Below are 17326 nucleotides of genomic sequence, written 5' to 3' on the forward strand. Positions count from 1 at the left end.
AAAAAAAAATATATAGTTCCACTTGAAAAACGAAACTTGACTATCATATCTCGTTGTATAACAAACTTAACAAAAATCCCTTGCATGGGATGCAATTGCTTACCATGCAATTTCCATATTTGAAATTTTGCATTCAGCCGATAGTTTTGGAGTTAGAACGCTGTGTCACTAAGCTGGAACACCCTGTATATGTATAGGTATATACAATATGTAATGCAAAAGTGAATAAACAGTATGATATGATGAAGCGATAGGGCTTATGAAGTGAAGGTTTAGTTTTTTACTTTATACCGATGGGCACACAATCGACCACACGCATTCACACAGCACTATGAATGACAGTTCTTTCTTACACCGTGGTTACGATATCCCGCAAAAAGGCCCGCGTAATTTAGTACCAACAATGTACAAGCGGAGCGCTCAAGTAGAAAATCTCCAATTCATCACAACTTGCATAGCACGAAACTACCAAAGAATATTATTCTATAGAGCGGAGATATCATAAGCTGAGATTCCTTACTCCACCGCAGGCGGCGCTGCAGTCGGAAATCTTCGCATCTTACAATAATACAATATAAATTTCAATATTTATCAAATAATATTATTAATTATACATATTTGAGTACTTTCGATATTGTCATACATTTGTAAATATGGACTGAATCACAAGAGAAGTTTACAATCCATTAATGGAAACGTGACTTTTTTCTCATTAAGAAACGGCGGGAAAAATGGCTAAAGCTACATGGGCAGGAAATGTGCCGCATATCAATAACGTACTGGCAGTTGCTAGCACTGACTGACAGTGAAACCAGCAATAACATTAGTTAAGTTGATTGATGATATTATTAAAAGTATTATTTTCTTTAATTTGTTTGTGTTAAAAAGAAAGATAAATTTATATAATCTCAAACAACGAAGGTTAGTTAGGAATTGTTGCATTCAACGATTTAATAAGTATTAATTCAATTTGTACAATTTTTGCAATGTGTTGTTTGATTTCAGTTATTTAAAATGGATAACGACAGTGACTCCGACGTAGGTGATGTTTTGAATGATCTTTTAGCTAATGATGATGTAGAAGAAAACCATGAATTACCATCTAAAAGAACCCTAAAGGAATTAGATTTCAATTTTTTAGACGATTTACCTAAAGTAGATGATGAAACCGAACAAGTTAATGACAAAAACAAGAGTGAAGTTTACGATGACAACCTTGATTCTTCAGATGATGAAGATAGGCGTCATTTAGAGGAACAAAAATATACAAATTATGGTCGTGATATAAAATCTTTATTAAAGAAGGATGGATCTAAAAAAACTGAATACACATCTCTACCTTGTGAAAGAAGTACCAAAACATTTGATTTTAGTGCTACAACACAGACTACAAATGTAAATACAATTAATAATAGTCCTGTTACATCAAAAGATATATACAGTGATCCATTCTTTGGATTAAGAATTGTTAGTCCAATAGTTTCTTCCACAGAGTTAAAGGCACGTATGAATGGTAAAATGGCAGTACCGGTTTCAAAAATTAAATATCATATTAATACAGAAAAATTAGATAACGATTGGGTAATAGCAGGAGTATTGATAAATAAATCTCCTACAAGGACTTCTCAAAAAGGAAAGGCGTATTGTATATGGAAAATAAGTGATTTATCAGATAACATAAATACAATATGCCTTTTCATGTTCAGTGGCGCATATAAAATGTTTTGGAAAACTACTATCGGAACTATAATAGGTATTCTTAATCCTAATGTTTTAGAATCTAAAGATAATACAGATTTAGCCACATTGTCTGTTAGTAATGCTCAAAAAGTTATGATTCTTGGTAAATCTAAAGATATGGGAAAATGTAAATCAAAAAAAAAGAATGGTGAACCATGTAATGCTATCATAAATGTTAGTCGCTGTGAGTTTTGTATATATCATGTTCAACAAGAATATAAGAAGTGCTCTCAAAGATCAGAGCTTCAATCATTTAGCAACACGCAGAAATTTTCAATAGATATGCTAAAGAATAAAACTCAACAACGAAAACCACTTAATAGTAATTTCCCAGAATTTAATGCTATTGTTGCTGTAAAAAATAAACAATTAGAGGCAAAAGATGCCAAACGTTTAGCATTACTTTCAGGTAGCCAGAAGACTGAAAATTCAACTAGTGCAAAACTAATAAACAGTGAAAACTGTAAAACAGCAAATTCACCTGAACAACAAATAAAACAGAACTTTAAACAGATAAGTCAATCAAGGGGTTGGAAAGCTACTGTTCTATCACAATCATCTTCTAATGAAAAAGATGAACCCATATCATCTGCACTATTGAAATCATATGCCTGTAAACAAAAGAATGTAGTGAAAAAAGATTTAAACATACTTTCTTCTTCGCTTTCAAATCCTCGTTTAGGCGTTGGTTGCATTGGAGGAACCATAGATTTATCAACACCAATAACTAGAAGACAAGTCTACTCTGTTAAAAGTAATGCTATTAAATGGGTACAAGAAAATGGTAAAATTAAACCTAAAGATCCTAATAAAATACGATTGAGTAAAGAAGAAAAGATTGAGAAAGGTAAAAAGCGACCTAGGGAATCGGATGTCTGCGAAGAACAAGTAATGAAAAAACTAAATACAATATCAGATAAATTTAAAGAAATGTTGGAAGCCAAATCTGCTCATGCCGACCTTATTGAAAAGTCTTATGAGCAGGAGAAGGAAAAATATTTCAATAAGTTAGAAATAACAGAAAGAATGGAGCAAAAAATGTTAAATACTTATAAGGTTTCTTGTAAAGCTGTTAGATGTTTAGTTTGTAAATATACATCATTTTCTGCTTCTGACATGTGCAAAGAGCAGAAACATCCATTGCGAGTTACAGATGCGACGAAAAGATTCTTTAAATGCAGAGATTGTGGAAATAGAACAGTAAGTTTAGATAGAATACCTTCGCATAGTTGTATAAAATGCAGCAGTTCAAATTGGACAAGAGCTGCAATGATGGATGAAAGAAAAACAAATATCAATGTAATTCCATTATCTATTCGCGGAGATGAAGAATCCCATATAGGATCAATCATTAAAGATGCCAGTCTTAATCTCTTAGTACCAGATACAAACAACAAATAAAATAATATTGTATTAAATTGTATATAATACATAGTTAATTGAAATTTTTAAACTATAATAAATAGTGATTTTTTAAATATCTTATATTTTATATATCTTTTTAAGGTATCCTTCTAGGTCTTTATACTGTATGTTACAAGTGCAGATAACACCATATATTTAATTTTATTGTCCTTAATATCAATACTTCAATTTATGATATATACAAATATAAAAAAATCATGACAATGGAACTATTATATATTTGTGTTTATGTAAGTGTATGTGATTTGAGTTTCACGCGGTGAAAATAATTTTTAAACTAGTTAAAGACATACATACATTTAACTCTGTCCAAAATGTACATATTAAGCAGAAATACCTGGATACAATCAGCTATAAAAACAGTATAAAATATGTCCCACTGTGTAATTCCTTTTTATTATGCCAATGTTTCTTTTCATTGATAAGACTGTAATTTATTGATAGATTGAAAAAAGCAGTCTCTCTCTATTCAACAGCACCTTATTGCATAGGCGAACGTCTTACCGATAATTTAAAATTCCATACTCTTTTTGACTAATTTACACAACTGAAATTTACGTATATTTGTAAAAAGGGAGAATATTAATAAAATCGTAATATAAAGAGACGTTATAATCGGAACCCGGAAATATCTTTCATCATCAAACCATCACGGGGCATGTGTTGAATATGTACTGAATACTATTCTATGTTCATCAATATTTATTCGAGCTCTGTATCTATTAAACACTTCTAATTATTTATTTTGAAAATGCCCCGCGAAAATATACGTTATCATGACACTTCCGGACTCTAATAGCAACTTATTATTTGCATGAGAAACATAGATTGTATTTTCACTTCTTATTCATTTTTCTTTGTATCCTATTCAGATTTTTATTAGACTTTGATATTAACGACACGTTAATTATTCTTGTTTATAATTCTGGAGTAATGTTGATGTGAAAAAAAGGGGGATCAAAAATAATGTTTCATCGTCGGGTGATTACTAATTACCTAGTATCGTTAACGAGGCGCAAAAATACGTTCTATTGCTTTATATGTTTATAAAGTTAAAAAAAGGAATTGGAATACAATCTCATTAATCTTACATTCTTAAGTGTAAAAGAAACAGTATAAATTATCATGCATATTGAAATTATTATAGAAATAAAGATTAATACAAAATTTATCGAACATTTGCGTATTAACGATTTAAAAGTAAAAGAAGTTATATAGGTAAATTAATAATATGGATTCACCCAAGGTAATAACTTGTATCTTTATAATCAGAATGTATTTCATATAAACTATTCGTGTGTCGCATAGTGTTGCGTTGCAATCATATAAATCACTATTTCAATATCCCCCTTTATCACTTCACAGAACATTATTTTCAGTAAATCGTATATCAAGGTACGGCCAACACCCAATCTTTAACTTGAAATTCATAACTCTACGTATTCTCGTGGTCACCTTGGTGAAAACGAATTAAATTTTCAGGACATCGCACAAGTATACTTTACGCGCATAATACATACAAAATATGAGGCATTAAATCCGTACTTTGAGAAATTTGATTAAGCAAAATCTTATAACGATTACATCTTTGTATTGCCTTGTCAGATATAAAGTAACTTTTGAAGGAACAAAAATGTTTAACTAGTGCAATACATGAGAATAAGATTTCCAAAAAATTATAAATTTGTCGGCATATTTTATACAACTATGCTTGTAGAAGAGATCATAGGCAAGCCATAATCTAAGTACGTTATTGATTCTGTTTAAATGAGATGTATAGACAACGTCTCCTTTTCTTTCATGCGTTCTCTTGCACATTCGCTTTCCCTGTTTTTATTCTTACCTTAAAAGAGTAAAAGAAGATTACAAAGATTACACGGCTTTTCCTAGTCTCTCTCTCTAATGTTCATTGTGTTCTTACAGAACTAGGACTTGCATACTTAAAACAAGCTTCTGTTATGCAGAAGAAATAATCGCACCGACATAGTAATAAATAATTAGCTAGATACCTATTGAAAGAATGTTTACATATAAAAATTAAAAGAAACATTAAGCCGACATTTAACACATTAGTGTCGTGAAGACAATACACAGATACAATACTTTTAAACCATCATTCGGAATTCGTTGTGCACATACCATAAGCCAGATCATCTTTTGTTGAACGTTCTATTTTGATGAAGTTTTCATAAAGTTTTACCCCCTGCATCACGTACGGTATAATAGTATAAATAACCTAATTATACTATTAATTAACAATACATTATTTTCACCAAAAGATTTCACAACATTCACAAGAATCTTCCTTTACTATACAGCGATATTTCATAAAAGATACTTCACCAAAATTGCACGTATCATTCTTCTCACATTTACACATACATATTATTGTTTATTACAAAGGCATCATATGAATAAGCAAGTTAAATTAACAATTTTAAAATAATTTTGTAATATTTTTTGTAATAACTGCCACTTAAATATTGCAGAAAATACGTCTTTACTAATGGAGTGCACCGTTATAACAATCAAAGAGATAACTCGATACACATGCGAAGCATTTATTATATACAATCGTGAGTGTACAAAATATAAGAGTCGAAAGCCAGCGAAGTTAATACAGATTACGAAAATTATCTCTTATGTTTATATGTGTATCACTCGATGAGACGGAAAGGTTTTATTTTCCCGGGATATTACGCGACCTTAACTTATGTCTAAGGCAACAGTGCCATTAAAAATTTAAGTCTATGTACAGAACTCTTTATTATTCATATGAATTTAGTAATTGGTATAGAATGTACGATACTCAACTTCATGTTTATGATAATCAGTTTATTATAACTCATCTATGATTGTGTCTGAACAAATATAACGCTATATCCTCGTGTTGTTAGAGTACTCTTTTTTTTTATTTTGTATCATAAAATTCACGATGAGATGATAAATATCAATTTGATACAAAATTAAGACGTCCCAAATTATATACTGTACAAATATATGCAGCTTTGTAGCGAGTGTATAATTAATTAAATAAATCCATGTGAATAATTAAAGAATATAATTGTAATATAAGGTAATGTTGTGTGAGATAGGCAGGTATCAAGCTGGCTTAATTAAGTGTCACAGTCTTCGAGTTGCCTTTTTTTCTTCATGGACATGTATTACTCATTAGCGCGCCACATGTTGTGCATCTCACTTTTGTGTATCGATTGCAAATTCTTTGAATGAACTTTAATGAATGATTTCATGATGTGTGTTGCATCATATGATAATTTTGTGATCACGTTCTCCTATGTGCCTCTCTTCCATATGATGCAAGGGAAAACATATACTCATGTTTTCTTCTGAAGTTAAAAGAACTGTCTGTTGAGTCACAGATTTAATAGTCATCCAGATCAAAACTATCAACTTCAACATCTTCCAGCTGCATACTTTGAAAGTCCACTTTGTACCGCAATATACCTGTAAAATACATGTGTGGAAATACTGCTTTAGTAGATACAAATTAAATTAATATGCTTTACTATGGCCAGTAAACGGAAAGAAATTAAAATATCTTATTAATATATTATAAACAATGCTATATCAAAAAACGTTTCATGAACTAGTTAATATGATAAAATTTATGATTTATAATTATCTGTATGAATATAATCATAAATAGCATTGATATGATAGTTATTAATCATGCATAACATATTGCTTGCAATGTTTTTCAATTTTTGCCACAAAGATAGTAATTTTAATATATAGCATACGCATATTTAAAAAATGATTGGTCAAATTAGAATTCAATGATAATTAATAATGTTCATGAAAAACACTGTTATTACGATAATTATGCGATGCAATTGAACATAATTTAGAGGCTGCTATCATAACATACAAATGATACGTAGAAATATATTAATAATAGTATCATAAAAGTAAGTGAATGTTATACATGTAATGAATATCATATTCTTTGAATTATAGTTTAAACAATTGTATACTAATTTATCACTACTAAAAATATTTCACATAACCAGCAAAAGGCTCTAATATGAATAGATATAATAATAAAACTATAATAAAACAGAACATAAATAGATAAACGATTTTCAGTATTTTTAAAAGTACAATATATTACAATTTTTTTTATTTAAATACTGATATATCTAAGTAATAGCAATCTTACAAATAACGAAAACAACAGAATAAATATACACTAATGCGCAAAACTTAGCGGACAAACTTTTAAACGGTTCGAAAACATGGAAGTTTTTAACCGATTGGAATTAAACTCCATGAGGAGTAGTTTTGAAGTGTCCTCTGGGCGTGTGTAAAGTTACATGGGCGAGGGTTGATGCGAAGAGGTTAATTCACCCCCTTAAAGGGGGCGCGTCGAGAAACGTCACTTCTAAAGGTGCCAGAGATGACGGAAGGGTTTCAAAACATTAAAAAAACATTCAGGGCGACTCTGTTTGATGCCCTCTACAAAATGTACCCCTTGAAATTGGTCTCTGACAAATCCACCTCTCACAACCCCCCACCCCCTCTAAAATCTAAAATTTTTGCACGATGGTCTCGATTTTGGACTTAATGCATTCTCTGGGCTCCCCTGATCCAGAAAATGCTATCACTGATACCGTGCACCCTATAGGCACCCTTGGGGGGGGGGGGGGGGACAGCTCGCAAATTTTCAACCACCTTCGTAAGGGATCACTTCTACACATCGGAGAGCGATGAAATTCACCATGTTTGTTCTCGATACGTTAAGGATGAATGCCAAAAACTGCCTCCGGAGCTGAAGGGGGGAGGGCAGAGGTAGGGGTGGCCCACCCCCAAGTATAAGGGTTGGAACGTTGCCACGTTGCGTGGATTACATGTCGTGGACAACAGTCCAGGGCATTAGGCTGGCACAGTTTTGATGTCTTTTTCCCGCGTGAATGGCAATAAAATACGAAAATGTCGTTTTTTTTTGGAAAACCCACCCCCAACTTCAGGCCCATCTGCAGGGTGAACGAGCAACCCTACGTCAACGCCGTTCATGGTATCGGATGCGCGAATGCTTTATTAACAAGTGCCAGAAATTCAGATTTTTTCAATGACGCTTTCGTTGTCAAATCGGAGCAGATTTGAAAGAGTAGTAAGTGAGCCGGCATTTAGAAGCAGAGCGAGGGCCTGCAGTCGTACGTGGTCAGACCAAACCGGACCCTAATTTGCCGTGGGCTAACCGTGGGAAACGGGACCTTTTCGGCATTGATCCTTAATGTATCGAGAACAAACATGGTGAATTTCATCGCCCTCCGATGTGTGGAAGTGATCCCTTACGAAGGTGGTTGAAAATTTGCGAGCTGCCCCCCCCCCCCCGCTAAGGGTGCCTATGAGGAGCACGGTATGGGCGATGGCATTTTCTGGATTAGGGGAGCCCAGAGACTGCATTGAGTTCAAAATCAAGACCATCGTCCAAAAATTGTGGATTTTAGAGGGGGTGGGGTGTGTGTGAGGGTTGAGTTTGTCCGAGAGCGATTTCAAGGGGTGCATTTTGTAGAGGGCATCAAACAGAGTCGGCCTAAATGTTTTTTTAATTTTTTCAACCCCTTCCGTCATCTCTGGCACCTTTAGAAGTGATGTTTTTCGACGCGCCCCCCTTTAAGGGGGTGAATTAACCCCTTCACATCCACCCCTCGCCCATGTAACTTTACACACGGCCAGAGGACACTTCAAAACTACTCTTCATGGAGTTTAATTCCAATCGGTTAAAAACTTCCATGTTTTCGAACCGTTTAAAAGTTTGTCCGCTAAGTTTTGCGCATTAGAGTAGTACTGTAATGTTAATAACTAGATCTCAATAACATTGTTAATGATACGAAAAAAAAACTTCTATATTAGCAAATAAAATGTTTTTTTTTTTTTTTAAATACAATGTATAACATTCTAAAGCAAAAATAATATATTTAATGATAGACAAATGCAATAAGATTTAATAACGACTCAAGTTCACTGCTTCTTCTTGTCTCACTAAATTAGTAGAAAGCAATTACTATACCTTTCCCAATATGCAAGCTGATAGAAACAAATCATCAATTAGTACTTATGCTTGATCAAATACACTAACTACTTAACAAAACCTAGCTAGTTATTACATAAACATTGATTATTTAGTTATTTTTGGCATCCATCAGCAAAGTTTTATTCTCAATACTTTTATTGCAAAAATTAATATTTAACTTCTTTGCATTCTTTTATAGTAATGTTACTGTATGTAGTGTTGTTTTATTAATATTTACAGATAATATAAGATTATGGTATTTTTCTTTATTGATGAACTTACTATTTGCCTATTGCACAACATACAGAAAGCAATATAAATGATTAGGGTTTTAAACAAGCAGTAAGAAAGCATTCACATATAAAAACATACTAAATATGTAATGATACAAAAATATTTTTTAATAATATGGTACTTGATTTTAAAAGTTTTGCTTTTGTTTTAAATAAAATATTGTTAAAATTCTACATATTGATATTGCAATCAAAATTCTAATTGAGAAATATATATTTGAAATAACATCTGCACACTAATTAAGATTGTTAATTTAATTATAAAATATGTATATTCATATACATAAAAAATTAGAGACACTGTAAACACTTATTTATCTAACTCTAAGCATAATTTGAAAGATGTACTAAATAATTATTTGACGGGCTTGCTGAAACAATATGTTAATTTAATATTTGCATGGAATTAACAGTCAAAATGACATATTACATGATGTTCGTGAAGTACATACTATTCAACTACCGTTCGACATGAAACATAAACAGTCTAAGAAGCTTTGCATGCAAATGACAAAAATATCCTAGGTATGTCTACATCAGAATAAAAGAAGAAATAGTGGTTTCAGTATTATGTCGAAAATCAGATATATATACGTATTCTTCACACATACTGTATAATTTTGTTAAATCCGTTTAAGACTTATGCATGTATGAAATACTACCATCAAGAGCTAGATGTTCCTATCAAATGAATTTCTTATAAATCGTTGTTCTTCATACTAAAGCATTATCATAGCTATAAATATTTATTATCATATCACTAATACACATATGTCTATAATTTTATCAAAGCATAAAAATTATTTACGCTAATTTCGAAGTTTACGTGACTGTTTCAGAAACAAAATTTTTGAGAAAACGTTATTTTGTGTAAACAAATCATTAAAAATATGTATGAATAATCCGTGTTGTAATTGATTTTAAATATGTAAATATGCAACACAAATAAAGAATAAGGTGCATTATGTAGAAATAAAAATAACTGTGTTTATAAAACTAAGCAGTACTAATTTTGTCTGTATACTGATCATTGTGTATAATGTCTACAACTTGATTTTATCACTAACAATGTAATGTATAATCACTAAGTAGTAAGAACAGATCTAAGAATGTTCAAGACATAAAATTTACATATTGAAATACTTTAACTCACCATTTTTAAATACAAATATCCATATCTCATATATATACAAGATTTTCTTTATTTTTGTACCACCAAGAAAAAAAGAAGATAGCAGTTTCCAGGCTTTTTATTTGTGAAAATAAACATTATATACCTCGGAATTTTGAACTAAAAATATCTATATTCACATTCAAACTCATCAGAAGAGACATATATATGTATAATATATACTACAGATCTGCACAGAAGTATCGAACTATACTATTCAGTGAGAAACCCAACAGAAGAAACTGCAAATATTTTTGGACAAATTTATCGGGTAGTTCTTAATTATACGTTGAATGCATTTGTTTTGTTGTTCATATCACAAAACTTCAATGATTTACCAAAGAAGTCTTATAATTCCCGATAATAACGTTACAATAGTAATAAAATAATAGCAATTGCAAGATAAAAAATGATCTCTTCATGATGAGTCCATTATTTATGTTACAAATTGACATATTATATCTGTATTTAAAATACAAATACTCGTAAAGACAGAGTTTAACATATGACGGTTAGTTAAATTACTAATGGTTAATTATACCTAATGTATAAAGGTTTAATGTTACATAAATTTTCACAGAATAGTACATACAATCACAATATTATATATGATCATTTTATTCATTTTTTATGTATGCTAATATGAAAGTTATAAATGCCTTGATAAATTTGTCCAGTTCTGAAAGTAATATGTTCTATGATACACGAAATATAAACGAATGCACTCAAGACAGAGAAAGAGCTACCTGGTCAACTTTGAGTATTTCACAGATGAAATTAGTAATCATCGAGGTCAACATCATCAAGAGGCTCATCAGCCTGCAGTGACTGGAAATCAACTTTGTAGCGGAGGATTCCTATGCATCAAGATATACTCAATAATTAATGATAATGTTTCTAACTGTCTTTTAATACCATTTACTTTTCACATATACATATATGCGAACTCGTGTAATATCTTGATAAAGACCTTTCTTGATACTTCTATACCACTCTTTCATTTAAGTTTTTATATGAATTACGATCCTATCTAAATATGTTTCACAAATAAAAAACTAGTCCGAGAAAATCCCCCATTCTGAGTTACACTTTAAGAAAAGATAAAATTTTCCTAGGTATACACAACTATTAAACTTATGTACTTTACTAATACAAAGAACATCTGCAAAGTATTAGACACCAATATTGATAAAACTCTACTGGTTTGCAGAACAGCTAAAAGTAAGAGACGCGTATTTTATCAGTTATAGTGATAGAGAAGTTTAAGAGATGTAATTATTTGTCAAAGTTTTATCCTTCTGATACTATCTGAGTAACTATTTTAGCCTCAAGAGCGTTTATTAGGCAATTTTATTTGTATTTTAACAAAAATTAACATGGCGGATATACTAATAATATACTTGTATAATAGGTCGTATTTTTTGCTCTCATTCTAGGTTATCAACATTTTCATGAAGACAAGAAAGTAAACTTTCCACGTACTAAATTTATGATCATTTATAATTATTTTTATTTGACATTAAAATTTATTTATTCACTATAAACATTTTTTATAAACATAAGAGAAACAAAGAGATAAGAAAGACAAAAAGGAAAGAATATGGTTAGTAAGTACATTAAAAGTATATATTTGCCGTCACCAGAGTCCATACCTGCTTCGCGCAGGTTAAAAGGTAGTGGGGGGAACTTATCGAAACTCGATAATCCCACTCCGCGGATTCCTAACCCCCTTCATTGACTGTGGTCAATATACGGAGTGAAACAAAAGTACGGTGAAATGGATGGATTCATGGAATATGAAAGAAAACAGTGTTTAATATATACAATGCCTCAAATGGTCGACTTTAGTGTCAGGGACGCCGCGTCACCACAGCACAAGACACTACGCGCATGTGCGTGGGTGTAGGAGTGGGAATATGAGGGCACCAATCAGAGCAACGATGCGCAAGAAAGAACAAAAACTGGTCCTCCAGCGGATATGGACTCTGGTGACGGCAACGTAGAATATTACATACACATCGACAATTAGTAACAAGCATTTAAATATTCTATGTAGATAAAAATAGCTCACATCCTTAGTTATTTCAGAATCGGTAATTTAAAAAATTAAGAAAAATAAAACGATAAATATTACTTTTTATTAACGCGTGTAACATTATTTTCTGTTCTAAAAAACTATTTTGCGTTTAAAATAGTTCAGAGGTTAGGATCAGAGGGTTGTAACTGGAGGGCAATTAGTTGATTAAACTTGAGTTACCACAATTAAAGAAATTATGTGTCCATTAATTTTGGCATTAGTTTATAAACTAGGAAAGTTCTATCAAAATCAGTATCAGACACTTCGCGAATGTTTCTTGTTAGTCGTTAACTATTTAGGATGGAATCAGCCGCGTTTCTGTTAGTACACAGACTGTATAGATGAGTACAAATCATCGTACCACGTGTATATTACTGTCAGTCGAGTTAAAGTTAAGATCAACAAAAACAGGAGAAAAGTGAACTTACCTCCAATGCCGCCAAAACCTCTTACAAATTGAGAACCTTCCTGAGATTTATCTGTTATGATTTCCAAGGTGGCACCAAAGCTTTTATAATTGTTTGCAAGCCATTCAAGCAGGGGTTGGCACTCTACAAGTTCCAATTCTACTCCGCTCTAAATATAATTAAGAAGATTCAATGTTATTCGTTTATAATCATATAATTAACGGTACCAAGATATTTTTAACGTACCTCTTTATCAGTAAAATGAGTTTTGTCTTTTTCTTGTTCCGGCGTTAGATGTAAAACTTTTTCCTCAGCATTTGTATGGTTCTTTAAAACGTATCGTTGAATATCTAAGTTTTCCCAACAGATAAGGGTTTCCACACTACCTAATTCTAAAGCTCTTAACGTATCTTCTACACCAAAACAATATTTTCCCGTATCTTGTGAGATTTCATCAAAATAACGACCTAAACAAAACCAAGCATATTATTTAATTTTGACTTTACACTTTTATCTTTCTTTATAAAATTATATAGTTAGACAAATTTTTCTTGAATTATGTAACTCCAAATATATACTCACCAATTAATTTCTTTTCTTGAATGAATTTTACATTTTGCAAAGATTCAGCAGCTAGTTCAATAGCCTGATTGAAACCATTTTCTCCACCATACGAAACATCTACTAATTTTATAACTTTTGCTTGCAATCTCTAGAAAAATAAAATGGAAATGATTAATGCACCATTAGAAACATTTCTCGCTCCTTAATGATAAGTAAAAATTAAAAAAAGTAATGGCTACAGGAATATTTTGTATTATTGTGTGAAGACATAGAGAAATTGTATTAAATAGATACAATTTACGTTAAAAATATACGTTTTACTGATTGTGATATATATCTATAAACCAATGCATACAAACTTACAGGATCAAACATGTCGGATTGACTAAGTTCTGTCTTAAAGTCAGCACTACCCGCTAAAATTAAACCAGCGATGTTAGGTTTATCGTTACTAATGTACAGCTGAGTGGCTACTTCTGCAACTTTCCGAACATAGTTATGTCGCTTTTCCATACGCAATCGAGCGAAACGGAGAGCCGATTGTCCACCTCTGCCTGAAATTAAATTTTATAAGATATCTTAATATTTGAAAGTAAACATTCGTTTAACAAATATAATTTCTACATGAAGCAATAATGTAGAAATTAATTAGTAAACACAATTTGGTTGCTTGTAAAGACTAATTATAAACAAATTAATTTTCTAACAAGCATGAAATAATATTCTTATTATTCCACTAATTATTTATATACCATGCTTTTTTGGAAGGTCTACAGTAAATTTATGCAGGACTTCACGAGTATTTCCTTGAAGAGTACCAAACAGTGCACCATTACCGTCCATGACTATAAAACCGAATTTGTTATCATCAGCGAGCAACGCTGTAAGCGCTTCTGTGTGAAACTAAAAAATATTTAGATATACGTTAAAATTTATGTCACTGCAATTAGTCTAGATAGAAATATTTTGCACACAATAAGAAAGAAAAAGGTACCTTATTATCACAAAGATAGAGAGAAGTATTAATAGGTTTAAAAGGTTCAAAATCAATGTTCACTTTCTTCTCTTTTCCTTCTTCCGTTACAATGGTACCACAATATATTACCAGGCCATTTGGAGGCACTGAAATAAACGATATATACTTCATACAGTTGAAGGTTATAACATAATCATACTCTAATTACATAATTGTATTCTGAAAACAGAGATGGATAAGATTCGTATTTATATTACAAATTTCTAATAACAATTTTTGCTTCATTATTTCAATAAAAATTACAAATTGAATTATACCATGTAACTGTAGTTTACATTGAATGAATAAAAACTTATCCAAATAATTGTTCAATTAAATGAGCATTGCACATAAATCGTTATGCAAAGCTATTCATTTAATGTTTGCATTATATATGTATTCATAAAATATAATCAAATTATAATAATAACATTAATGAAATTACCTTTAGTATATAATTTTAGCCTATGTTGTACAGATGTGATTGCACCCAAAACGGATAATCTATTTACACGAGATTTGATATTCGACGCAGTTCCAAACTCGTCTGCTAACATTTTGCTCACTCTTGATATTTGATCCTTTGGGGGAATGATTAGCGAAATCATGCTAGTCCCATTCCTATGAACAGATGTATACACAAATTTAACGATGCTTAATACTACTCAAATATCATAAAAATAATATATTCGGGATCAATTAGCTTATATAAGATTGTGTGAGTACCATACCAACAAAACCTTTATTCTTGTGATACAATTGAAAATTCAATGATAAACCATAAAAACTTTAATATATTTATTTGAATGTTAGAAATCCCAAAATATTCCTTTCCCGTGAGGTCACGTGAAATTCATATTCACAAGTGAAACGGAGGTCCGTTAATTTCCTACTTACCGCATGCTCTTTAAAACATATGCGCGGATAGAAAATCGAACAGCTGATAACAAGAGGCGCGGCAACATTAATTTCGACCTACTTACCCTCTAGCCATTTCAAGACTTTTTATGAGTTTCTTGATCTTCCAGATCTCGACATTGCGGTCGGCGGAAGTCTCCTCGTTGGACATTGCTGAGCGTTGTGTCGCGTGGTCGCGGGCTTACGGGGTTCCCAATAAATTAATTTTTTACCACCAACGGGGTCCGAAGTATGGAAAAGATGGTCCACGTCGATGTGAAAGGCCGGATCTATGAATTTTTCTCTGAAACGAATGATCAATCCATTTATCGATGAATCTGCTTCAATCCAGTTTATACCGGATTATGTCAGAAAGAACGTGTTCGGCAGATAGTTCCCGTTCGGTTCCCAACGTAACGAAACACCCGTGGATAATACACTTTTCACTCACTTTCTGATCGGTAATCGTTGATGGTTTGCCACAAGCGTTACGTGTTTAAATACGATACTTGTGACACAGCGGGTACCACGCGAAAGTGAACCTCGGTATGTACACGTCGGCCATGCGATGGCACAGCGAAACGTCAGTACTTCGGTGGACGTACTGCACGGCACAAAATGGGAAGCAAAAAGACCGAAGAATTCGTGCGCGAGCAGCGCCTCGAGGCCGCTTGTCGTATACGGGCGCAGCCGCATTTGCATTGGCTGCTTTCGCAGCCACTTCCCAGTGATTCTCAAGTCAGAAATGGGCATTATCTGGATAAAAAAAAAATTATTTGAATAAAAAATCGAATACAGATACTTTTTCTTTATTCGACGACAAATATGAAATATATTTAAAACACATTTATCAACACACTTTCCTCAAACCTACGATACACCCCTGGCTAGGGATATAGTGGTCCAATGATATTCTATTGGGTCATGTATTATTTACCCAAATATTTACACATAGTAAACATACGTATGATTATTTGAAAACACATTTATTTTTGGCATACTTTATCTTATAAAAATTATCTTTATCTTTATCTTATAAAAATTATGGAATCACGAGGAGACCCAGCCAAACTCCGAGTTGACTTCAGCGACAATTGCGGAAAAAGTAGGAAGCTCTGGGACAAAGATAAATAGATCCTTGTCTCTCTAATGATGCTGTGACAGAGAGGGAGATACAACAATCGGAGGAGAGACAAAGACAGAATGATGTCAAACATTTGTAATTTTCCAAACAGTTAGTGTAATTTTATGAGGCGAGGAAGCAACCTTTCTGGCTGATTTTTTTTTCAAACTGTTCCTTATAAAATACCGTTGCGGGAGACAGTTACACATTTTGCAATTCGCTTTTGAAACGTGCTAAAAATACGTTTAAAGACAAGACATTTTTTGTGGGTCTTTTTCCAAAAATCTGTAACTGTCCTCCGCAACAGCATTTTACAAGGAACAGTTTGAAGAAAAAGTCAGCCAAAAAGGTTGCTTCCTCGCCTCATAAAATTACATTGGTGGTGTCGCTACGATTGAGACGATTCATATGCCAACATGGCTGCCTCAATATCGTGCTTTCCACCGCAGCGCTGTCGTCGTCTTCCTTTCTGTTACCGTGTCGACCATCTAACCACGCTTTTCGACTTGGTTCGCAGGTATCGTAGTCGGGCCGGGTTTTTTCGCGCACGCGCAGCGAACATAGCATCAATGAAGTA

The 17326-nt window shown here is 32.3% G+C and overlaps 2 protein-coding genes across 9 annotated transcripts; one reads left to right on the forward strand and one right to left on the reverse strand.

Annotated features, from left to right (window-relative positions):
- Window positions 1–6: 6 nt before the first annotated feature.
- LOC128891209 (protein MCM10 homolog) lies at window positions 7–3220 on the forward strand. Its single transcript, XM_054150537.1, has 2 exons — window positions 7–921; window positions 1006–3220. The coding sequence occupies exon 2, from the start codon at window positions 1015–1017 to the stop codon at window positions 3139–3141; it is 2127 nt and encodes a 708-aa protein (XP_054006512.1). The 5' UTR covers window positions 7–921; window positions 1006–1014; the 3' UTR covers window positions 3142–3220.
- Window positions 3221–5706: 2486 nt separating this feature from the next.
- Window positions 5707–16363, reverse strand: LOC128891240 (eukaryotic peptide chain release factor subunit 1). Of its 8 annotated transcripts, none has more exons than XR_008460778.1 (13): window positions 16078–16363; window positions 15713–15930; window positions 15175–15350; window positions 14709–14836; window positions 14467–14617; window positions 14078–14268; window positions 13733–13862; window positions 13397–13617; window positions 13172–13319; window positions 11413–11523; window positions 10649–11345; window positions 9200–9216; window positions 5707–6630 (listed from the first exon to the last, which is right to left on the reverse strand). XR_008460778.1 is itself a non-coding variant. In XM_054150625.1 (12 exons), the coding sequence occupies exons 2-10, from the start codon at window positions 15796–15798 to the stop codon at window positions 11444–11446; spliced, it is 1311 nt and encodes a 436-aa protein (XP_054006600.1). In that variant the 5' UTR covers window positions 15799–15930; window positions 16078–16362; the 3' UTR covers window positions 5707–6630; window positions 9200–9216; window positions 11413–11443. The 8 variants fall into 8 exon arrangements, 3 of the variants coding, with proteins under 3 accessions (XP_054006600.1, XP_054006599.1, XP_054006598.1); XR_008460779.1 differs by having other exon boundaries at window positions 9195–9216; XR_008460777.1 differs by lacking the exon at window positions 10649–11345 and having other exon boundaries at window positions 9195–9216.
- Window positions 16364–17326: the final 963 nt, after the last annotated feature.

This window comes from Hylaeus anthracinus, unplaced genomic scaffold, assembly GCF_026225885.1.
Source record: "Hylaeus anthracinus isolate JK02 unplaced genomic scaffold, UHH_iyHylAnth1.0_haploid 12001, whole genome shotgun sequence".
NCBI classification, from domain to species: domain Eukaryota; kingdom Metazoa; phylum Arthropoda; class Insecta; order Hymenoptera; family Colletidae; genus Hylaeus; species Hylaeus anthracinus.

Excerpts from the sequence above, each read along its gene's own strand:
- LOC128891209 (XM_054150537.1), top strand. The coding sequence starts at position 1,015 with ATGGATAACGACAGTGACTCCGACGTAGGTGATGTTTTGAATGATCTT.
- LOC128891240 (XM_054150623.1), bottom strand. The coding sequence starts at position 15,798 with ATGTCCAACGAGGAGACTTCCGCCGACCGCAATGTCGAGATCTGGAAG. Across the intron at positions 14,618-14,708 it reads TCTATCTTTGTGATAATAAG|TTTCACACAGAAGCGCTTAC; the intron begins GTACCTTTTTCT and ends AATATTTTTTAG. Across the intron at positions 14,269-14,466 it reads AGACCTTCCAAAAAAGCATG|GCAGAGGTGGACAATCGGCT; the intron begins GTATATAAATAA and ends ATTTAATTTCAG.